General features: G+C 42.0%; 2 protein-coding genes and 1 long non-coding RNA gene across 5 annotated transcripts in view; 2 read left to right on the top strand and 1 right to left on the bottom strand.

Moving 5' to 3' along the window:
• On the bottom strand, nt 1-24,624 carry Cdc16 (cell division cycle 16). 3 transcript variants are annotated; one of them, XM_031339141.1, is made up of 18 exons: nt 24,431-24,624; nt 23,238-23,292; nt 23,053-23,150; nt 21,871-21,909; nt 21,087-21,227; nt 18,972-19,131; nt 18,003-18,094; nt 17,030-17,163; nt 15,162-15,241; nt 14,063-14,112; nt 13,026-13,099; nt 12,169-12,294; nt 9,744-9,896; nt 7,905-7,968; nt 5,500-5,561; nt 4,266-4,401; nt 2,590-2,680; nt 1-567 (listed from the first exon to the last, which is right to left on the bottom strand). In XM_031339141.1, exons 1-18 carry the CDS (start codon nt 24,476-24,478, stop codon nt 308-310), a joined length of 1,863 nt encoding a protein of 620 aa, XP_031195001.1. In that variant the 5' UTR covers nt 24,479-24,624; the 3' UTR covers nt 1-307. The 3 variants fall into 3 exon arrangements, with proteins under 3 accessions (XP_031195001.1, XP_031195003.1, XP_031195002.1); XM_031339143.1 differs by lacking the exon at nt 23,238-23,292 and having other exon boundaries at nt 23,053-23,208; XM_031339142.1 differs by lacking the exon at nt 23,238-23,292.
• The window catches only part of Rasa3 (RAS p21 protein activator 3), a 224,645-nt gene that overhangs the window by 4,364 nt on the left and 195,586 nt on the right, over nt 1-24,695 (top strand). The gene's annotated exons all lie outside the window — the stretch shown is intronic.
• Nucleotides 10,323-22,456, top strand: LOC116068946. Its single transcript, XR_004109766.1, has 4 exons — nt 10,323-11,411; nt 19,232-19,611; nt 20,819-20,984; nt 21,752-22,456. It is a non-coding gene; the product is annotated as an uncharacterized LOC116068946 (long non-coding RNA).

Here is a 24,695-nt window from a genome sequence, read left to right as displayed (position 1 = left end):
AGTTATTCCCAAATATAAATTTATTGGAAAAGACACAATGAAAAAGACAACAAACAGTTGACCTTCTTTATTCTGCTACGTGTAACTAACTACTTTGTAGGTTCAGAAAATCAGAAAACATCTGTTGCCAAGGTCTGCTGCCCCACCTCTGAATGCAGGCTGCTGGTCCTAAATGTAGAGATGTAGTTTGGAGTCACATCAGGAACTGGAAAATTCTTACGACGACGTAGCAAGGCTGCAAAGGAGCATTGACCTAAGCTGGCACATAAGGGTGGGCCCTGGCCCTCTGTCAGGTTAAGTGCTGTGGTTATGTGCTGTGGTCTGACATAGACGTCTCTAGCATCATGTCACTTTCATTCATTTCAATTTCAAAAGTCTCTTCCAAGGAAGGTCTGGACTCTGGAGTTTTAGTGGAGTTTTCCAGCGGTGCAAGCCCTGCTTCCTCTGTGTTCTGCTTTTCTACCTCAAAGTCCCTGAAATCCCATGGAGGCGAAATGATGTTTTTTAGTGTTTTCATTGTATGCACATCGAAGTCATAGCACTTTAATTTGTCTTTAATGTCTGCTCCTAAAAAGAAACACCATCATTAGAAAACATGAAATTCCATCATTACTGGTTCTGCCCTGCCACTTAAGTCCAACTGTGCTTTAAACAACATAAATACTGGCCACAGGGGAAGCCATTTTTCATCTTTCCTTTTTCTTATTTTCCACCATTTTCAAAGGAGATGCTTAGAAAAGTTTTCAAAGTGCATGTGATCATGGTTCCAACACGGCTTCAGAACTAACTGTTCCAAATCTTAGCCCATGTGGGGTATAGTCACTAAACTGCTCATAGAAGTGAAGTATATTTTCAAGATATATCAAAATATATAAAAACATTGGTATATACTTGGGCCAGTCTAATTAGATAGATTAGAGTCAATAATTTCTGACATAACTAAAACTATTACACACTTCAAACTGATAGCTTTCAGGGCTAGGCACTTTGGCAGCTACTCCTGTCCTTTAGATCTTTGAGCCCACTTATACTATGAAGCAGCCTGGATGGAAATCTGACTCCGTCCCAGCTAAGGTCCTCCACCCACTGTGAGCCCATCACAGAGTCGGTCAGTCATCTGACCACAGCCACGTGAACCCACAGAAAGCCCAGGGGAAGAGCACGCAAGTGACCCACAGAACTCAACCTTCATAATGCAGCAATATTTAACTGGTAACTTGGACAACACACTAATGATTTTCCAGGCTTCACTCATTACTAACTATAACACAGAGATGTTGCTGAATGCCTTCAATACGTTCCCTAACCATATGCCACCCTTGTGTTGTTTGCTCTTTTCTTTTCTTTTCTTTTTTTTTTAGATTTATTTATTGTTATATGTAAGTACACTGTAGCTGTACTCAGACGTACCAGAAGAGGTCGTCAGACCTCATTACGGATGGTTGTGAGCCACCATGTGGTTGCTGGGATTTGAACTCAGGACCTTCGGAAGACCAGTCCGTGTTCTTAACCGCTGAGCCATCTCACCAGCCCCGTTTGCTCTTTTCATGGACAGGACACACACAAACACAAACCATTCACAAGACTGTATATATAGCCCAAGCTGGTCTGGATCTTATGATCCTCCTGCTTCAGCAATCCAAGAGATAGGATTACAGGCATGTACTACCTCTTCCAGTATCTTTGCACATTTTATGCATTTTTTTCTTGTGGGCTTTTTTTTTTTTTTTTTTTTTTTTTTTTTTTTTTTTTTTTTTTTTTAAATTCTAGACAAGAATTTCCTGATAGGCTGCGTGTAGGCTGTGATTCACACTGTCCATTCAGTGGTAGGTCTTTCTTCTCATAGTGGTATTTTTAGTTCTTCATTTGTTTATTTTACTTTTTTTAGATTTTTTTTTTTTTTTAATGTATGTGAGTACAGTCTTCAGACACATCAGAAGAGGGCATCAGATCCCATTACAGAGGGTTGTGAGCCACCTCTAGAAGAAGTCAGTGCTCTTTAACCACTGACCCATCTCTCCTGCCCAAGTTCTTCATTTTATTAAAGCTCAATTTATCATTCCCCCCACTCTATGTTTATTTATGTCCAAGTCTTTAAAGTCTCTTTATTATTTTTTTTTTACCTACCCCTAAGTCCAGATCTTAACATTTAATTTCAATGTACTCTCCTGATTTCTCAGTACTTGTTCTTACGGAAGTGCTGCTCAAGTATAGCAATTGTATTTAAATGATTCTATCATTATAAAAGTTCTTCAAAGTATTATAAATAACTATTAGATAAGTGAAAGGCATTTTAATCTTCTATTAAAATATAGATTATTATATTGTGCTCTGTGTTACAAAATAAAGGGGACAAAGTCATTCATTTTCTTTAGAGAAATATCTCTACAATTTCCTCTTCTACCATAACTGAGTCTTCTGTACAAATGTTCTATATATAACCAGCAGTAAACCTGAAATGAGCCATTCACTCATACTGCACTATTCCAACAAATTAATAAATACATTTCTTGAATTTCGAATGCCTGGATGAGGTTTAAAGAGACCAAAACAGTATAACACGGTGTCAGGAGAACAATTACACCTTACCGATGTAAGCTTCAGAATCACCAATGTACATCTCAATGCAGTGACCAAGCATAGTGACAGAAAATGTGTCATCTCGCCTAAGACCAAGAGCCTGCCAAAAAAGATTAGGCATGGTTATTAAAATGCTATTTCTTCCCTTTTGTTAGAAGTATTCTCACAAAGCATCCTATGGAGTTCTGGATAGGTTAGCCAAGATAGCAGTGAGTAGCTAGCTCCAAGTTTGGGCATGAGCTGATGACTGCTCACAGCAGGTGAGGATCAGGGATGGTTATCACACTATTCCACTCTTGTCCTAAAGGCTATCCCTAGCACATTAGAAAACTGTCTTTAGAGTTCTGTGAACCTTGTGCATTAACACAGTTAAAGATCAGTTACTTTACTTTAAAATTCACATTTAAACATTTCAAAGATTTTAAGACCAGAAAACATTCTGAAGTTAAGCTGATCAGCTCAGTGTTCCTATGACCATAGAACTAACCTTAGGACTTCATGTAGCCTGAAAATTGCTAATTGATCCTTAAAGACCAGTTATGAACATATTACACCAATGAATTTATCTTTCAAATATTGCATTGCCTCATATATTACCTGTCTCTCCAAATAATCACTAGTTAGCTGACCCTAAGGCTCCTATTCTCAAATTCTAACATTTCTGGTGTTTCTGGTGTCTTAGAGCTGGTTGTATCCTGATGCTACTGTGACTAGGCATAGCTATAATATGAATGCCCTGCCTGTGAAGGTGTCCTAGTGGTCAGGGGTGGGGAAAGAGACCACGTGAAGGCTATGTAAAGGTAATCTATGAATTGTGGTGGTTAGCTAATTGATGAATCAGCAATCTGAAGGTTTTATAAGATGTGTAGAACAGGTATGTGCACTTGTAAAACCCCGACTCAGGAACAGCACGCTTGCTGCCACCATGATACTATATAAGGAAGAAAGTGACACTGTCTGCCTGTGCTGGAAACTGAAGCCATTTATTTGTTTATATTTTACTTTTTAATGCATAGATGAGAATGCCAATAAAAAAAATCTGAAATCAGGGGAAGGGGGGATGGGATAGGGATTTTTGGAGGGGAAACTGGATGTAAATGAATAAAATATCCAATAAAAAAATAAATATTTTTTGTGATAAAAAATTGAAATCTAGGTATAGACGAGTACAAAAATATGACAGGTGATGATGATGACGATGATAAGGTTTAGCTGCCATATTCTTCCTTTAGTGGTCACTATACTTATATATGAAAGCACAACTTAGCACTTCTGTCTTCAAAGGCCTACCTCAGGCTTTCCGCCTCTTAGCTTTCATGAAGTCAGGTACACGAACCAAGAAAAGACTCTCTGTTGTGATAAATACATGGATTGCTTTTGTTCACCACTAGCAGGAACACAGGGGAAGAGGACAGGGAGTCCTCTCTCTCTCCTTGTCTGGACAAATCCAGATGGGACCAAGGGACAAATAGCTCAATGAATATGCAGGACAGTCTCATGTTTACTTCTAATTTGATAAATACTATACAATATGCATAATTTCTTTGCAGAGAAAAGAATAAACACAGGGTTACTAAAGAAGTTTAAATGTGTAAATCGGTAAAATGTGGCCTAGAAAAGATCTTTTCAAATTAAGGAGCACATTATTAACCAGACTTAGAGTAAAATATAAGCAAAAGACATACTGTGTGAAAATAGTCCACGGCATTTTCAAAGTTGCCCATCAGACTATGGATGTACCCTATAGCAGAGTAGGTAGACGCGTTCTGAGGGATGAGCACCAGTGCCTGCCTGTGGTAGTCCAAAGCCTCAGCATATTTCCTGTTGGCAGAAGTCAGGGAAGACGAGAAGGAAGACAGACAACAATTACTGGATGAAATAAAAGTGCTGATTAAAAACATTCTATTTGGCCAGGCAGTGGTGGTGCACGCCTTTAATTCCCAGCACTTGGGAGGCAGAGGCAGGCGGATTTCTGAGTTTGAGGCTAGCCTGGTCTACAGAGTGAGTTCCAGGACAGCCAGGGCTACACAGAAAAACTCTGTCAGAAATCCGCCTGCCTCTGCCTCCCAAGTGCTGGGATTAAAGGCGTGCGCCACCACTGCCTGGCCCTATTTCAGTTATTTTTAAGCTGTAAAACTATCTTGTATTACATAGGATATTTATGTTCTATCTCTGTTTGTTGAGACTGAGTTTTGCTCTGCAGTGCAGGCTGACCTTAAACTTGCAGCAGTCATCCTGCCTTGGCAGCTTAAGTCCTGGGGATTGCCGGTGTGGACACGTGCTGCCACACCTAACACACTTGCTAACTTCTCAATCATCCTGTTCCCAAGCCTTACTTTTGACAAAACAGCAACTCCCCCGACCCCGCCACTTTTGAAACAGGGTTCTCATGTGGCCCCCAACTCACAATGTAGTCAAGGTGACCTTGAACCTGATCTGCCCGCCTCCACCTACTAAGTGCTGGGATCACAGACACCTGTGCCATCATGCCTGGTTTTATGCAGTGCTGGGAAGCAAACCAAGGGCTTACTGCATGTTAGGTAAGCACTCTTACCACTGAAGTACATCTCTAGCAAAGAGCACATTTATAACTGTCACCTGTTCATAATATCATGAAATTTCTGGGTAAACAAAGCCAGGATATGGATATGGTTTTAATTAGACCTTATTGTTTAAGTGCTTCCAAATTTTGAATATTAAAGATTTTAATATAAGGGAGGGGGAAAAAGCCATAGCTGTTATACTTTTCAGTGTTCCTAAAAGTATACCAACTGAAATAGGAAAACCGTGGTTGTTGATGTTTGTTGCAGCCAAGCATGGGGACTGGAGGATATCATGAAATAAACACAGAAAGGCTATTCAAAATAGACACACTTTCAGTCACAAAGAATACAACAGAAAATGCTCTACTTCACTTACTTAAGTTTTCTGCAGACATGCCCCAAGTTGTTCAACAAAGGTTCCCATTTGTCAACTGTTACCTAGAACATAGCAACATCAAGTCCACGTCACTTCAGCCTGAGTTGTTTGTGGTGACTCATTTCACATCCTGCAAGTTGCAAACTTGGGTGTCTCCTGGTATTCCCCCCACCCCAACATACACACAGCAGAGACAGGATTTATTAGTTCATCCAATTTTCTCCTCTACTAGATGAGACTGGATTGTAATTAGCACCATTTCATCCCAGAGTCCAGCTGGGCCAAAGAAATTTAAATTGTGTACTTGCTCTCTAGAGTTGATTTGAAAGCCTGGATTTTCATGGTCATCTACCTTCTAAATATTTCTACCTAGAAATGTTACAAGCACTTTCAGCTTGGTATTCTAAATCAATGCATCTCTCCCTAGTCATTCCAGCTCTCTAAATTCACCCCAAATGTCCAAGCCAGTCACTCAAGGGGCATGGGACGTCCTGGCCTTTGTAAGACTCTAGACTTTGTTCAGTTTACCTGGCAGGCACACCTCCAATGCCGTCCACCTTGGCTTCCCAATACAGGAGTCTGGCCTGAGCCCCACCCTATGAGCACAACTACGCTGCCTTCTTTCTGAACCTTGTCACGTTCTCGCTCCCTGGATAATCTGCAGCTCACTAACACCACCTCAGGGTATAATAACCCACTTAACATTCCTGCTCCATTTCCTGAATTCCTCTGACATGTCAAATCCAAAACACAATGAATCCACTCCTGCCTTTGCACATGCCACTTCTGCCAGTCACTCTGAAATACCTTGTTTCTTATTTCTGTCTAGCTAGTGTCTGCATACTAAGGATGGGATGTATGGTGTGCCCCAAACCCTTCCTCACTGTGACATGTGGGAGAGCGACCCTTGCATGGAGTGTTTTCATATCCTCAGTCAGACTGGAGCATTGCTCGGATTACACACTTGTATTTTCCAATGGCTCTGAAGGCTACACCCACAGCAGTTTTTATTGTAGCTGATGTCTAGTTCTGTGATGTCTAGTTCTGTGCTCATGGCTGGCACTTAGTAAACACATGTTAAGCAAATAAACAAAGGAACTTGGGTCATCTTTCCTCTGGCATCGAGAACTGGATTTAGGAGCCCAGCCCATGCCAACAAAAATCCTTCAGAGATTCTTGAGTGTTTCTCATTTGCTAGCTTGATCTCTGCTGCAGTTTTTTACTGAAGTAAAACAGTAATTTCCTTTCCAGTAACTTTAATTGGCATTCTGGTACCTCCGTAGTGGTGTATGCTCTCTCATTTAAGTTTTTGCCTATGAATGAAAAAAGTGTTTTAGGAGTGGCTCAGGTTTCTCAAAGTTTCCTATGCATGAGACTCTATTCAGAATGTTGCTAAAACTACAGTTTTAACTGAACAGATCTTAGGGTTGTGTTTCTAACGGGCTCCAGGTGCTGCTGTTGGGCCAGTGAACAGCAAAATATTTAATTGTTTCAATGATGGAATGTGGTGACTGGCAGTCCTACTTTGACAAAAACACTAGTATTATTCAGAACTACCCAAGACTTCAGCTGACAAAAAACCATGTTTTACAGACATACATGTGGAAAACACAGCAATGTTTGTAAGTTCAAATGATAAAGACCAAAGCAAGCAGAGCTCAATCTGTGTGGACAGGCAGACTGTCCCAGGTGGAGACTTTGAAACTGTGTCTGTCAGAGAGACAGAACCAAGCACAGAAGACGGGAGGCCATGAATGTGAGGTACAAAGGCAAACCAGGGTGTGACGTGCAGACCAGAGTAGACCAGACAGGAACCAGCCAGTTCCAGGAACGAGAAACCCAAAGAGCAGCCACAGCAGTCTCTTAGGTGCACATGCTTGTAGTTAAAGTGACTATTTATGAATGATGCCAGTGCATATATAGCCTTGTTATTAGAAAGTTAATTCGTTAGCACTAATTAATGTAAACAACAAAAGATCTGCATTTGAATGATACCTAGTTCTAAAGAGGTTGGTCTGCTGCCAAATTGCCTTTTTTTTTTTTTTTTTTTTTTTTTTTTTTTTTTTTAACTGAGCCAAAAAGACAGGGCTCTCTGAAGCTCTAGAGAAGCAATGTCAGGTAAGAGACTAACACTTCCACTAGCCATTGGAAATCATTTCAAAAAACCACCATGTGTGTTTTGATGGCTGCCCCATGCCACATCCAGTGACTGCTCTGAAATCAGAACTGAGCTCATGTTCTCTGTGGTCAATGAGTGTACAAATAATCATAACATTGTCTAGTTATCTGTGATGTCAAACGTTAGCAGGTTTCCCTCTAGGAGAAAGACTGCCTACATTTTCCACATCCAACATTAAATATGCTCAGTGGTGTCTGTGTGTATGTGCAGATATTACACACAATACCTCATTCCCAATTGCTTTAATTTTTTCCAAAGCATCGAGAAACCATTTTTCTGCTGTTTTCCATCTAAAATAGAGGAGGGGTTAGCAGTTATTCACAATTTGCAAAGATAAGACACTGAGAAAAATTTGAGTATCTTTAATAGTACTAAAATAACATGGAAACTGCTAGAAATAATTCAAATTATACCATGAATAAAAACAAAGTATAATGACACATATACATGAAAATGTCATAGAAAATCATCACTTTGTATAACTCAAAAAAACAAAAACAAAAAACTAAAAAATAAAGAAAATAATTTGAGCCAGACAAATAACTAATCTTAAGATATTAATACTGCACAGGTTCAGGATTTAGGAGAGATGGTCAATTCTAATGAATAGTGGCATTTAGACTCCTGTAAATGCCTGGCCACAATATTTCATCAACAAAGCAATGATTAACCCTCCTTAGCATATACTGTCAGTTCACTGACAGCAGACCTACAGCCACTAGCACACTCAGATGATGCTCAGCTACTGCACACAGTCCCTTGGAGGCACACGATGGCTACTGACGGTACACCAAGAGACAGCAGTAAGTTTGGAAATTATTTTAGACAGTAAAGTTACCAACAAAGAGTACATATGCTGTGAAAAACCACAGTACTAAAAAGACTATTAGACAGAAGACTGGGTACAATCTGGTACGAGATTAGCCAGGTTAAACAGACTTCAGTGGACTCAGGCTTTTATCACATCCACATGTGTGAAGATTAAAATCACTTGAGTATTGGTTTTACAGAACAAGTGATTTTTGTAGGCCAGTTCACAGAGAAAGTGACTGCAAATTTTGAGGAGGAACTATATTAAGGTATCATATTTATCCAAAGTTCTATGGGTTTAGAGAATTGGCTCAGCGATTCCCAGGACTCACAAGGTGGCTTAACCAGCCTATATCCCCTGACCTCTGTGCCCATACATACATGCAGGCAAAACACTCATACACATCTAACTGAAAAAAAAATTTTTTTTTTTTTTTTTGGTTTTTCGAGACAGGGTTTCTCTGTGTAGCCCTGGCTGTCCTGGAGCTCACTCTGTAGACCAGGCTGGCCTCAAACTCAGAAATCCGCCTGCCTCTGCCTCCCAAGCGCTGGGATTAAAGGCGTGCGCCACCATCGCCCAGCAAACTGAAAAAATTTTAAAGATTTATTTTATATGTCTTGAGTGTTTTGCCTAAGTATATGTTTGTGCCAATAGAGGTCAGAAGAGGGCATGGGTCCACTTGAACTTGAGTTGTAAATGCTGAGCCATGATGAGGATGGTAGAACAGGGTCCTGACCCTCTCTCTGCAAAGGCAGCAAGGGCTCTCCTCTGTGAGCTGTCTCTCCAGCCCCGTAACCTGAGTCTTAGCGCACAAGCAGTGCAGTTTTCTCTTATTATTCTCTCTCATCCCTAGATACTCAAGGCTATGGAAAAGCCTCACTATCAAGATGATCATGATAGTTTACTTTTTGTTCTGCCAATAACTAATCACAGGATATTTTTATTTCAAAATGTGAAGCTGTGTGAATCTAATATCTAAATTGTCCAGGCCACATGGTGGGTACTGGAGTTTGTGGCAGCCCATAGTAAAGGAGGACCACGACATAGTTTAGTGTTTTAGGGGATTCCATGATGAGATTTTCTACTTCTGAATTCACACCTGCCTCATAAAATAATACATCTACAAATAAAAATGAATGAACTCATTTTTATAAAACAAAAATCCAATGAAGAGCAGGTCTGGTAAGTGGAGTTTGAAGGGCCAAGGCCCCCCTTGAAAGAGCCCACACCAGGCGGGAGCCCTCTGGTACTTACTCTCCATTCTGAAAGGCAACCACTCCAACCTCATGGATGACAAACGGGTCTTCTGGGGCAATGCTCAGAGCTTGGCCAAAGAACCGCTCAGCCAGTTTCGAGTTATTGGTCAAACCATATTCTAATCCAATATATAGCATTGGCAAGTGACACCTGAAAAGATTTGAAAGGTTCACAAAAAAGATTTGAAACTTTGTAATGCAAAAGAAATTTGTCAGCTTTAGATCCTATTGTTTCCTTTTTTCTAACTCTAAATACAGTCCAAACAGGGGAAAAAAAAAAAAAAAGCAGTCAACAGAAACCATTCTAGCAGAACAAGAGATACTAGACTTAAAAGACAAAACCTTAAATGAGCTAGGTTAATATTCAAAGAACTAAAGAAAATTAAGTTTACAAAGTTAGTAAAAAGTATAAGAATAATGCCCCATCAGAGGACAGCAATTTTAAAAAAAGAAAATTAATTTGTTTTGTTTTTTGTTTTTTTGAGACAGGGTTTCTCTGTATAGCCCTGGCTGGCCTGGAACTCACTCTGTAGACCAGGCTGGCCTTGAAATCCACCTGCCTCTGCCTCCCAAGTGCTGGGATTAAAGGCATGTGCCACCACTACCCGGCAAAAATTAATTAATTAAATATGTTTATGTGGCTAGTATATTATGTGTGCAGAAGCCCGTGAGGCCAAAAGCAGACCTCGGATTCCCCAAAGCTGGAGTTCCAGGCAGCTGTGAACTGCCACTGGAAACTGAACCTAGTTCCCTGCAAGAGAAATTAAGTGCTCTTAACTGCTGAGCCATCTATTCAGGGCCCCCAAAATAGAAACTATAATAGAGAACCAAGTAGTGATTTTGGAATTGACAAACAGAATAAATAGAATGAAAAAACCTATGATTAAAGAGCTAACAAACAAACAAGTACAAGTAGCCATGAGAACAAGGTATAATAGAGAGAATCCATCACTAGTAGATCTACTGAAGAAAACTAAAGCAAGTCCCTTATATAGAATTTTAAGGACATAGACGGTAACTTATGTACACGTGAACTGTGAGGACGGTAACTTATGGACATGCGAACTGTGTCTACACGTAAAATAAGTGAGTCAGTCCCCGTAAGTGACGTGACTGCAGTGGTGACCAGAAAGCAGTGAACTGTCACTGTGTCCGCAATCTTCTACGTGATTAGAAGACAAGAGAGAAAAACTCAGTATAAGCCACGGTAACAGATTGACGTATGAGGTATAAGCTGATTCACAGGAGCACAAAGGAGGTGCACGGGGCAGGGCTGAAGGGAATTATTAAATTATACTGCTTTAATCCTCAAGGTGATCACTAAGAAAGTCACATGACAAAACTCCAAAGAACTAGATACAAATAAAACACATCACTGTATAAATACAAACTCTTTAACACGAAGGATGGCAGCAGTGAGAGAGCAGAGCAGACATGACGGGTGGACATGAACTAATGGCTGAATAAATCTATCTCACCATGTTACATGGAAGTGAATGTACACTACCATAAAAAATACAGAGTTTTAAAAATGACTTAGCCGTATGTTGCTTATACTTCTATTCAGAGACTGCAGGGACAGAGCTCCTCAACTGCTAACTACAGTAGGGTGATCCTGAAAGGATGACAAAGTAACAAATGAGAGCTGGTGTGACCACATGACCAGGTAAGACAGACTGGGAAAGGGCTGCTACCAGAGACAAGGTGGGCCATTCTAGTGATAAATAACTCAGGGCATCAAGGAGACGCAATAATTACACATCTAAAAATTAGCAGATTCAGAACACGTGAAGCAAATTGTCAGAAAATCAGAGGGAGAAACAGCATCAGAACTGCACATACAGGGCTGGAGAGATAGTTCAGCGGTTAGGAGCACCGACTGCTCTTCCAAAGGTCCTGAGTTCAAATCCCAGCAACCACATGGTGACTCACAACCATATCTGTAATGAGATCTGATGCTCTCTGGCTCATGACCATCCGTAATGAGATCTGGATACCCTTTTCGGGTGTGTCTCAAGACAGCTACAGTGTACTTACATATAATAAATAAATAAATCTTAAAAAAAAAAAAAACCTTGCATATACAGCAGCAACACATGCTCAAACAGCAGCAACTACAGCTGCAATAGTGAGGTGTGACTTTACTACAAACATACCCATTCTTCACGAGCACAGAGAAGAACGGCTTCTGTGCTCGAGGCTCCCCTTGGTCTCATTTCCTTCTTTCTTGCACTGACTGGAGAAGAATCCCATCAACCGCTTCCCCTCTGTTGCCACAGTCATGTTATAAATACAGACTGTACCTAACAGACACGTGTGACGGTTTTGTGTAATTCAGGACCCAAACCAAAACACTATTCCTAAGAGAAACGCCTCTTTGGAAGAGAAGCCCTTCCTGGCACTTAGTCAGGCTGTGTGCCTACCCTTTCATCAGCTGTGCTGCTGTGAAATAAGCAGCCATTGCTTGGTCATGCTCACTCTCCACAGCGAAGGAATGCCCGTAGGCTATCCAGGCAGGACCGTAGGTCTTCTCCAATGTGGTAGCTTTGCTGAAACAAAAGCAATATTCAAGTAATGTACTTGTTCTTCAACTTCTAGGTTTGTGTAAGTATATGGCATCAAAAACATTAATAACATCAACTGAATAAACTGCTAACAAATGTACAACTGTTGTTAATGCTTCCAAATGAAAGGCAATACATAAACTTTAAGAAGCTTTAGGCGAGTCCTATGCTCTTTAGATAAGGTAATATAGCTGAACCCATCAGCACTGCGTGCAGCTTACGAGTTGTAAGCAGCACATCCTGCAGCCCAAGGTTAACACCAGTGGCTTAAATGGCCACATGACGTGGGCCCGTCCTCACCAGGCACCACATCGGGCTCCTGAAACCACAGCAGATCCTTACAGGAACTACTCAGTGGTCACACTGGCCTACCCTCATCTCATTCCGAGTTTAATGTGTTTCCTATTAGCAAAAGCTGAAGGCTGACAGTGTAAAGGAAAACAGTCCTTTCAAACTACTGTATCGTTTCCTATGCTCATGTACAAGTAAAACAACACAACCTAAGGTCTTGGAGTACACAGCCCGCAACACTGCTTTACCTCTGCTTACAGCATCCTAATGAACAGTATCCACATAAACAATGCAAGTGAGCAGACCTGCTTAAGGGCGTGCTCATCCATGCTACTTTTAAAGTGCTTACTGCACTAGAGCTTATGAGCGACGAGCCTCTCGGCGCATAGGCTCACTACATAGCAAAGAAGAAAACAGATTCATACCTGAGATATCTTCTGGCATGCTCATTTTTATGACCAACCATGAGATAGTAACATCCCACCGCAAACCAAGACACCTAAAAAGTCCAATATTTACTATAACCAGAGACTTAACCTTGAACTGGGATCTAACAAGGTGGGCCAGACAAAGGGTGGGTTAGATGTTCTCAACTCCTAAATTTTAGTCTAAATTAGGGATTCTCTGAGATCACACACACGTTACTGAGGAACAGATATTGTGGTTTTCCCAAGGTGGCTCCCACTGAGAACAAGGCTTCTAAACAGCACATCTGCCTGGGCTCTGGCTTGACTCTGGCTCACCTTTGCTTTCTAGATGCGCTCTGACTTTTAGGTGGCTGGATTCCCCTACACTGGCTTCAGCTGAGCTAGACACATCCTTTCTTATTTGAGACTCAGCCTCCGCTCACTGGCTTTGTCTTAAGGACACAGCTCCTGATTCTAGTTTTCACTCTTAGCTCTCTAAGTGTAAGCCCAATCCAGGGACTTACACATGCATACAAAAGCCATGCAACGAACAATTATATCCCTGGGGAAGGGAGACATGACTAACTTGGAATGTTGTGCTTCTGTAAGGGAGTATGTATACTTTTATAACCAGAGAGAAAAGATTTTACTCAGAGTTATTGCTTTAGTGTACGTAAAGATGATTTCATGGAATACATAATAAAGCTGCTAGCTATTATCTCTAGAACTAGAAAATTTTGCCTCACTGCTTTAACATAAAACAGTATTTGCGGAGCTGGTGAGATAGCTCAAGGGTTAAGAACACTGACTGCTCTTCCAGATGTCTTGAGTTAAATTCCCAGCACCACATGATGGCTCGCAACTATCTATAAAGGGATCTAATGCCCTCTTCTGGCATGCAGGTGTACATGCAGACAGAGTACTCATACATTAACACACACCCACACACACATTATTTGCCTGAACTTAAATATATAAGCTACACTCTACATACTAGCAAAATATTTTCTTAAAGTTCAGATAACAAAAAAGAAAAAGGAAATTGTGTTACTTACAGGATTACTTGGATATAAATCCACCAATTTGTGAGAAAGATAGAAAAGTTCTGTTTTAGGAAAAAGGGAAAATTGTATTTGACATGAATAATTTCAATTTCAGATCTGACCTTCCATTTACTCTCACACGACAATCTCATCCCTTCTTCCCTCTAGGTAGAAATCCACCGGGCATATACCCCTCCTTAGCCCCAATAGCCGCCACTGAGTGCTGGCTAGCACTGTCTGAGTGGATGAGGGCACAGGGTGGGCCACATAAGCACACGTCCCAACTGAGCACTTTAGGTGAGGCAGAGGTTCTTCTAGAGCACAACCTGAGAGACTCATGCACCTCGTGCACAGGCTAGAAGGGGGACAGTGTAATCACACTGAGCCAGGGTCCCATGATCATCATGTAAGGAAGTGATGAAGAGATGTGTCTCAGCACTGCATGCTCACATGTCCTACGTGCATTCTGGATTCAGTAGTCGAGGTGGCCCGAGTCTGCATCTCTTCCAGGAGATGTGATGTACAGACCCAGGCACAGAGCTCAGTGAACGTACGCTTGGAGCTTCTCTAGAATTCCCCCTCTTGACTAAACTCATTATTTGATTTCAAAAAACTTAAGGACAAATAAACTGCCCAATGAATTAAATGTTTCTCAAATATTAAAACATGGGAACTATCTACTCCTTTCCAATTTCTAAATACTGACTTAACTGTTTGCCCATAATAATTTCATACTTTAAAAAAATACAGGAAGGAAAAGCAGTCAAAATTGATAGTAATGAAGCTAGCACACTGTAAAGCACAAGTTACACTGGTGAAGAGGGAGAGGAAGCAGGAACATGGGAAATTCTTTGCTCTGCCAGGAGACAGATCATCAGTCTTCTGATGACGGTAGTACTCCTGCGGTGGGCTTCCACCATGTTGCATGTAAGGAGCCAGGATTTGTAAGGCAAACTTTCAATAGTTCAGAATGCTCTTAAAAAAAAAATTAAGGCCTGGCCTGGTGGCATATGCCTATACTCCCGGCATTTGGGAGGTAGAGGTAGAAGGATCAGGAGTCTGAGGTGGCCTCAGCTGGTAAGATTACAGGACTGGGGATGTAAACGCTCACCATTTGCTTTATTCAGCTCCACAAGAGTTCCTATGTGCACAGGTAAACAGTTTGCATGGAAAGGATCTTTTTCCATCACTCTGAAAGTTAAAGCAACAAATTACCACCTGGAAGGCAGTGTGACAGAAGTCCTCATCACCTCAAACACCGCCCCCACCCCACTCAGTCACTGTGCATAGGAGGCTCATGATGCTGTAACTGTAATACTTTACTTCAGTTAATTATAAAGGAAAGGGAAGCTAGGCCTCACAGTACATACTTACATTACTACCTACTCAAGAGGCTGAGGCAGAAGGATCACAAGTTCAAAGCCAGCCTGGGCAACTTAATAAAACTGTCTCAAAATAAAGAGGGTTTGGGATGTAGCTCAGGGGCAGAATACTTGCCTACAATGGGCAGGTCCAGGTCCAATCTCCAGGATCACAAAAATAAAATAAGCATAAATAGAAAACTGGTTTGGTGGGGCTGGAGAGATGGCTCAGAGGTTAAGAGCACTCACTACTCTTTCAGAGGTCCTGAGTTCAATTCCCAGCAACCACATGGTGGCTCACAACCATCTATAAAGGGATCCGATGCCTCTTCTGGTGTGTCTGAAGACAGCTACAGTGTATTTATATAAGTAAAATATTTAAATCTTTTTTTTTTTTAAAACTGGTTTGGTTGGAAAGAATAAAAATTAGCTTTAGCATTTTCTTTTACTTTTTTACTTTAAAAACAGAATTTAACTAGTTATAAGGATAGACAATATAAACTTTTAAATATATCATAACTACATATTTTACTAAAATTTTGTGATTTCAAAAATTAAAAAAACAAAAAAAACCAAAACTACAGAAACACCAAACAAAAGCCAGGTGTGAGGTGTGTTTAGTGGCACACCTTAATTCCAGCACTCAGGAGGCAGAGACAAGTAGATCCCTGAGTTTGAGACCAGCCTGGTCTACAGAGCAAGGAACAGCCAGGGCTACAGAGAAACTCTGTATTAAAAAAACAAAAAAACAAGTTAAACCCTGTCCCCCATGCTCCACAAAAATCTACAAAGTGTAACTGGGCTGCAGTGTCTGAAGACAAGCAGGGCAGCTGGTATTAGAGATGGTTTAGCTAGTGAGTGTGCAAGACAAGACACCTGGGTCACTGGGCTGCCTTAGAGCTAGCAGTACTCAGTGAGGACATTTACAAAACCATGGGCTAAATTGGTATCTCAACCTATTATCTCTGTGTTTGCATGTCATAAAATACTTGAGTCACACTTTGGAAAGAGGAGGGACCTTCAGGAGGTTGAAGTCTGGACTGTGGTGTGGCTTAGAGGCCAACAGGCTCTTGGTGGTTGGAGACAAGTTTTGCTTCTATCTTCTGCCTTGTCACTGTTTATTTATGTGTAAGCTTCTCTGTAAACTGTGAGTCCCACGTCAGTGGATGGGAAGGCAGACATGTACCTTCTTCCCAAGTAGCTGCAGTGAGCCCACACTCACCGGGAACTTGGTGCCTGCAACTTGCTCTTTTAATACAGCAACCTGTTCAATACTCTACAAATGGTAAAGGTGGCTGCAATCACCACCAGTTAATATAAGTCTGTCAGAGGATGTGTCTGTGAACTACACAGGACAGACTGAAGCTCACACTGACACAAAGACAGCGAGTAAGACTGTCCGAGGATGGGTCTGTGAACTAGACAGGACAGACTGAAGCTCACACTAACACAGAGACAGCAAGTAAGACTGTCAGAGGATGTGTCTGTGAACTACACAGGACAGACTGAAGCTCACACTGACATAGAGACAGCAAGTAAGACTGTCAGAGGATGCGTCTGTGAACTAGACAGGACAGACTGAAGCTCACACTGACACAGAGACAGCGAGCATACTTACGTAGAAGTAAGCTTGTAGCACATTTTAAAGTCACAGTTATAATAATGTCTCTCAGCCAAAGACACTACCACATCCAGATTCTCTTGCAAGCCATTCACTGACTCGGGAATGACAGTTTCACTGGGCTTATTATACTGAAACAGAAAAACGTATACATAAAATGAGCAATAGCAAAACAAAAGGAAGAAGCAGTCCATGTTGTACCTACAAGGTGAGGACTTTATGCAAGGTGCTCATGACTTTGGGTTCTATGAATTCTCATCAGTATGTTTTCCTCTCAATTCTAAGAATTCTCACCAGTATGTTTTCCTCTCAATTTCATCACAGAGAAGGCAGAACTCAGGAAGCATTTTCATATTTTTACATAATCTATTGTAGCAATACTGTTGTTAATAAACAGTTTTGATTTTTTAAATTAGAGCTGGATACAATGCAATTCCTGTGCAAACATGAGGTCCTACATTCCAGGCCCCAGCACCCATGTAGAAGCTACACATGGCCGCAGGCGTGGAATACAGCACTGAGGAGCTGACAGGTAGATGTTGGAGGCTCACTGGCCAGCTATTCTAGCCCAAACAGCAAAGTTCAGTGAGAGGATCTATAGAAAACCGACTGTGGAAAATATCCTGACATCAGCTCTGGCCTGCACACACCCACTGCATGCATAGGCAAGTGCGCACATGCGCACACACACACACACACACACCATACACATGCACTAATAGCCGGGCAGTGGTGGTGCACGCCTTTAATCCCAGCACTTGGGAAGCAGAGGCAGGCGGATTTCTGAGTTCGAGGCCGGCCTGGTCTACAGAGTGAGTTCCAGGACAGCCAGGGCTACACAGAGAAACCCTGTCTTGAAAAAACCAAAAAAAAAAAAAAAAAAAAAAGACTCTTCTAAAAAAACAGGCCGATGGTAAGGAAAGACGTAAGGTATTCACATAAGAGAAACGTTAGCTGAGGTTTTCCTTACCTTCTTTAATTTGTTCTCAAATACAAATCGCAGCAACTCTTGTTCTTCAGCACAGAGCTTGTTAAGAGGCAGTGAGTCCAGAAGTTCTTTTTCTTTAGAACAGTAAGAAAAAAATAACATCTTCAGATATTCATGAGAAAACAGCAATTGAAATACTCTTGTATAGTTCTCTATGTAAATCAACTCAGAGGAGAATGAAGTCAAAGTACAGTAGAGAATCCTTATAGTGTGGGTGCTACTGGAGCGCTGGGCCAGGAGACCTCATCAGCCAGACAAACCCAAGCCTTGACAATGACTACACTGACAATGTGGCCCACTCTCTGAAAGGCATCCTGAGCAAAGAAGGGCTCCCTCCAGGACCTTCAGCCTCTACTAGATGCCAGTAGCCAGCTTCCTACTTGTCCCTGTCCCTGTCTTTGGAGCCTAGTGGTTTAAGAGGCAGTATTTTGGCTATGTCTGTGTATGAACCTCATTACCACACCAACTCTGCGTTCTCTGCTCTCTTGATTACCCACATCACACAGCTGGTCAGTGGCTCTGAGTCTCTGGGGTTAGAATCACACCTGCTGTCAGAGCCCAACCTCTAGAAATTGTTAATTAAGCTGCTCTGAAACTGGGACTTGGAAACAGGGATTTAAGTGTGGCTAGGATGAAACCACTGAATCTTGGTTAATAATTCTGAATCTTGGTTAATAATTTCCCCTGAAATCACTTCTCATAAACCATCCATGACATCACAGCCCTCAAAGGCTACCAGCAAAAGATACTGCATCATATTGTTTTGTGATGTGCTTAATACAGGAAGACGCTAAGAAGGCTAGGCGTATTTAAGCCTATTGCGCACCCTGTTCTTAAAGTATATAGATTTCAGAAAGTAAGCCAAGCCAAGCAATATTATTTATTCTACACAACAACCATAAACACAGACATAGACACTCAGACAGATGGACAAACACAGGAGTTCCCAACCTTCCTGTGCTGTCAACATGTGGTGTGATGTCAAAAGATCAAATGCTTCAAAGCAGTAGACATCGAGCTTCAAAGCCTCTTTGTAACTGTAGGTAGCCAGGGTGCGATTATCTAAAGCATCATAGATTTTCCCTCGCAGAAGACAAATGGAGCTTTTTATCTGTAGGTAAAGGACATTTTGTTACGTGCTAAGTAAACTTAATTTTTGATTTAGAGATATATACTATCAGAACACTGACAAGTCTTTACTATGTCTACAGTGTAATCTCAACTGCCAAAGCACAGTATAAATCAACAGATATACAACATCAAAATGAAGCTCTAGCCTCACCAGGCAAGTCACAGCTGGAAAACTGAGGAAGGAGGAGTTGCAAGTTCAGGCCAACCTGGGCAACACAGTAAATTTGAGGCTAGACTAAAGTTTCTTTGGCCTGTCTTCCCTGAACACTGATCACTGGTGACTTTATGCCAATGAAGCTTTGTATCTCAGGAGTGTGGCTTCAGGGCATGCCCCTTGATGATGACATAAGAGTGACAAGAAACTGTATAAAATCAAATGAAAGACAAAGTCAGACACGTAAACCAAATGAGAGGGGCCCGAGAATATTAGATCCTGGCATCAAGACAGCTCAAGGTCAAGGTAAGGAGTGGCTGGGAGAGCCTTGGAGACCTGAGTTCAAACTCTGTCTCTGACACTGTATGTGATTCTTTTTTTTTTTTAATATTTATTTATTTATTATATGTAAGTACACTGTAGCTGTTTTTAGACACACCAGAATAGGGCGTCAGATCTCATTACAGATGGTTGTGAGCCAGAGAGCATCAGATCTCATTACAGATATGGTTGTGAGTCACCATATGGTTGCTGGAATTTGAACTCAGGACCTTCAGAAGAGCAGTCAGTGCTCTTAACCTCTGAGCCATCTCTCCAGCCCTGTATGTGATTCTGTGTGATGATTTTATCTGTCTTGGCCGGTTTCCTCTCCTCACTTGTGAAAAGGGGAAATACACCTTAATTACAGATCTCTGTAAGGCCTGGAGATGTGTGCACCTCTGGGTGCGGGCTATCCTGCTACCTACCACCAACAGAATGTGGACTCAGAAGTTAATGGTGATTCACAGAGGGGCAACTAAAAACATGGTGGCAAAAATTCATAAATCAAAATTTAAAATATAATGGACTTTAGAAGAGAATCTTAGACTTAGGCAGTTTTCTCTGGAGTGTTTTTAAAACATAACCTCATAAAACAAATAATGCATTACAAGTATGGCATGCATTCCTAGCAGGTAAGTTAATATGTAAGAGGTCAAAAAATAATCCAAAGATAGTAAATATATGCATTTCCTAGTAGAAAATTAGTGTACTTCTAAGTACATAATTAATAAAGAGTAAGGGGAGAGAGATACCCAGATGCGTAATATTCCTGTATTTTTTAGAATGAAGAGGCTAGTAACCAGGTTCTAGCTCCTTCATAACTATGTTCTAAAGGAGACAGGTGAATTTGTACGTAACAGGTACGTAATTTGGAATCTCTCTGGATGATAAGGCTGCCCTCAAGTTGCTCGAGGTAAAACTGGCATAGGCCTAGCACACTAAAAGCCATTGGATTGTATGCTCTAAATGGGCGAACTCTACCTGTACGGTGTGAGCTGTATCTCAACAAATGCTAACGTAACAGACCACGCTAATAACCTGAGCACCCGACCGATTATGTTGTCTGTTTCAATTGTGTAGAATTATAAATAATACAAACTCAAACATAGCTAATAATATTATTATATGTTATCAAGTAAATAAAAATTTTTCCCTGTAAACAACTGAACCTAATTAAGATTCCTCTTCATAGATCCAAACCACAGTGAGGAGAAAAAGATGTCTGCACCCACTGTGTACAGCTCAGGCATCTGTGAGGTCCCAGCTTAGCCTATTCAGAGGACATCCATACCATCACAGCTTCACACTGACACTCAGGCAGAAAAGTCTGAGAGTCTTTAGTTACTTGGAACAAGCAGGTAACCATAATTTTCTATACACACGTATAGGGGTTTATTTTTGCCATGTAATGTGGGCATTTCCCACTGCTGTCATTGAAACATGCTAACTGCATAACTTACGGAGGACTGTGACATCTCCCAGTCACTGGAAGGGTCTTTTGAGCCACTGTCATCCTTCAGGTATTTCTCAAAGAGCCGCCTGTTAATCGGCTCCTCCATGTCCAGGATGTCCAGGGCCTGCTGGTGCTCCTTGGCAGCATACTATGAAGAAAATACAAGTTCCAGTCAGCACCCATGACTTCTAGATTGTTTTTAAAAAATGATTTCTTTCTTTATTTAATGTATATGAGTACACTGTAGCTGTCTTGAGACACACCAGAGGGAGCATCAAGTCCATTTCAGATGGTTGTGAGCCATCATGGGGTTGCTAGGGATCAAACCCAGGACCCTGGTTAACAGTGGTCAGTGCTCTTAACCACTGAGCCATCTTTCCAGCCCAGTGTTCTAGATTTTTAAATGGCAATACATACTGTATCCATTATTTACATGCCTAAAGTACAAATTAAGAATAAATATTTATAGAAAATAATACAGCCGGGTGGTGGTGGCACACGCCTTTAATCCCAGCACTTGGGAGGCAGAGGTAGGTGGATTTCTGAGTTTGAGGCCAGCCTGGTCTACAGAGTTGAGTTCTAGGACAGCCAGGGTGATCCAGAAAAATCCTGTTTCAAAAAAAAGAAAGAAAGAAAATGATACTAAAAAGGACATTGTTTTTGTTTTTGAAGTGCTGTGCTAAGTCACCATGCTTCTGCTTCTGGAACAACAAGTGCCACACATCTATGAAGGATGCATACTGCTCACAATCATATTTTCACCAGATAAAACAGAAACCAAGTACACTTACGTGGCATCTAGCTGCAAGGTATCGGCAAGCTTCATACAGCTAGAAAAGAAATAAGTAAAAAAGTCAAACGTTTTACATGTGTAACATGTATGTGTATTATATAAAATAACACACATCTGTAATTTAAAAGAAAACAAGTGTGAACTGGAGAGTTTTAGAATTTCTCTTTTACAATTTCTCTTTTTAAAAAAAAAAGAAAAAAAAAAAAGAGCCCCAGTCTTTTTAGCCTGTATTCATCAAAAACATGTTAAAGGCACTGAGGATCCAAGAGAAGTTATGTGCCTGTAATCCCAACCACACAGGAGGCTGAGACAGGAGAATTGCCCCGAGCACAAGAATTGGAAACCAGACTAAGAAAAACAGTGAGACCTGATCTCAAAACAAGCAAACTGGACTGTCCAGCCAGCTGCGGAGCTAAGAAAGGCACTTGTCACAGACTGAGGGCCAGAGTCTGGGCCTCAGAGATCCACATGATAGGAGAGGACAAACTCCCACAGGTGGTTCAGGTCACACACACACACACACACACACACACACACACACACGCACACACACAGGCTATATAAGCAAGTATAATATTAAAAAGCAAAATTTTAAAGCAAACAAAAGCAAAAACACTACAATGATAACTTAGGCAGGTGGGCAGGAGGGAGGAAATGAAAGACTGAGGCTGAGTGAGAGACATGCTCTTGGGCCGAGGAGATGGCTCTGCAGTTGAGAGTGCCTGCTGCTCTTCCAGAGAGGTCTGTTCCCATTGCCCACACAGGGCGGCTCACAGTGCCTGGAACTTTAATTCCAAGGAACCCAATGCCCTCTTCTGGTTTCTGGAGGCACCCACAGTCATGTGGCACACACACAAACACATTTAAAAAAAAGTCTCTTAGCCAGGTGTGGTGGGACACACCTTTGATCCCAGTACAAGGTAGAGGTAGGTGGATATATGTGAGTTTGAGCCAGCCTGATCTACAAATTGAGTTCCAGGACACCCAGGGCTGCTATGAGAAAAACCTTGTCTCAACATCACTCCCCACCCTCCCTACAAGCCCCCCAACTCCGAAACCAAACGTTAAAACATTGTTTTTTCACATAAAAATAAAAAATTTGAGTTCTTTTAAATGTTAACATCAGAGCACACGTCCAATGTCATAGCCTAACACCATTTCGGACAGCTTCCGTACTTACTTTGTCCAGCTTGCGAGACCGGAGTGCATGGGCCGCTCTGTGGTACTGTGCTGTGAGGTAAAGGCACTGAGCCAGCCAATAAACGTCCTGGGGTTCCTCTGAGGGGCAAAATCACACAAGTGGTCAGGGGCTCATGGGGAGCTCTCTAAAGATTAACTAGGGGAAATAAATTGCATGTCACTCACCATGAGAGAGTGAAGCTACCTTGTCTGCCCAAAACAGAGCACTTTGATACTGTTGCTGCATACAAAAAGCAAACACAGGGTGACTGCCGTTGCCCCCACAGTTCTGACAGATGTCTACTGATATAAACCCACACACCATATCAACAACTCACAACACATTCTTAGATGTAGCACGAGACCCACCAATCATCTGTACTTTACAGCTCAGCTAGAGTGAGTTTTAGTTCATTACTGTAAGAACTTCATATCTACAATTCAAGATAACAGTTGAACTCACATACTACCAAAAATATATCAGCTGGTATCTAAAACAGTAGATAGGTGATTGAAGTGCAGTTATCTAGAACTTCTGGTACTGACATTTATGTAAGAACACTTTCAACAAGCTCAAATGAATCTCAAGAGTAGAATCCAGTAGAGCACCAGATTCAAAAATTTCAAATTAAACCCATAACACATTAACAGTCACTTGTCATGAGCAAAGTCTCCCCCTATGGCCAAGTCTAACAAAACAATCTGACAGCAGAGACACTCTTGAATTTGTTCTGGTTAGTGCTGATCCCTGGCTCTTACGGCCTCGGCCTCAGGTCCCCAGGATACATTCAGAACAGTATTGCTGATGGTGGCCAGGAGAGAGCCGCATGGACCCGACAATCTGCTCAGAACAGATGCCCCCAGAGTGGAAAAGAGGCCCACATTGTCCTCTCTCTATCACAGTGCCAAAGAAAATAATCACAAAACCGACTGCCTGTTAGCACGCAGCCTTCCAGCAAAGTGCAAACCTTTGGCTCAATCACTTAGCATCTATTCCGTTTCTCATTTATCGGGAGAGCAAGCATTTTAGCAAAAACCAAATGACATCACAATGACGTGGACCCCAGAGACACACCTTCCCTTAAACAGTCCCCGCAGTGCACTCGAGGAAGAGCGGAGGCTGAAGACAGAGTGCTAGGTATTGTTTCCAGCCCTAACTGGAGACAGCCTGTTTGTATCCACAAGTATTCTGTCAAATAAGAACCACAACTAAATCCTCTCAAACACCCTGCGGCCCGGCCAGATCCCAAGGCCACAATGCAACCCTCCTACCCCAAGCCCGCTTCCACAGTCCAGGCAGGATCTGAGCGATCGGGCGCGCTCCCCGCCGGGCCCCACCGCCCCGAAGCCCCGCCAGCGCCCGGCCGCCCGCCGCGCACCTGATCCAAGTAGTGCCGGACGCGTTTGCGCAGCGGATCCAGGTTCATGGCCGCGAGGCCACGGCAGGCACCCGACACCCTCTCGAGCCTCCGCGCGCCCCCGGGTGTGGATGGACCTAAGCCCGCCGACCACCGCCCGGATCAGACCCCGCGCGCCACACGGCACTTCCGCTCGGACAGGCCCTACCCCGGAAGTCCCGTGCAAAAGCGTCCCCCCTCGGTTGCGTGCCCACTCTAGTAGTTCCGTGGCAATCTCGAGAGCCAT

The sequence above is a fragment of the Mastomys coucha genome, unplaced genomic scaffold (assembly GCF_008632895.1).
Source record: "Mastomys coucha isolate ucsf_1 unplaced genomic scaffold, UCSF_Mcou_1 pScaffold22, whole genome shotgun sequence".
Lineage (NCBI taxonomy): Eukaryota > Metazoa > Chordata > Mammalia > Rodentia > Muridae > Mastomys > Mastomys coucha.
The sequence above is the reverse complement of the archived record's forward strand: the minus strand, read 5'-3'. Positions and strand labels throughout refer to the sequence as shown.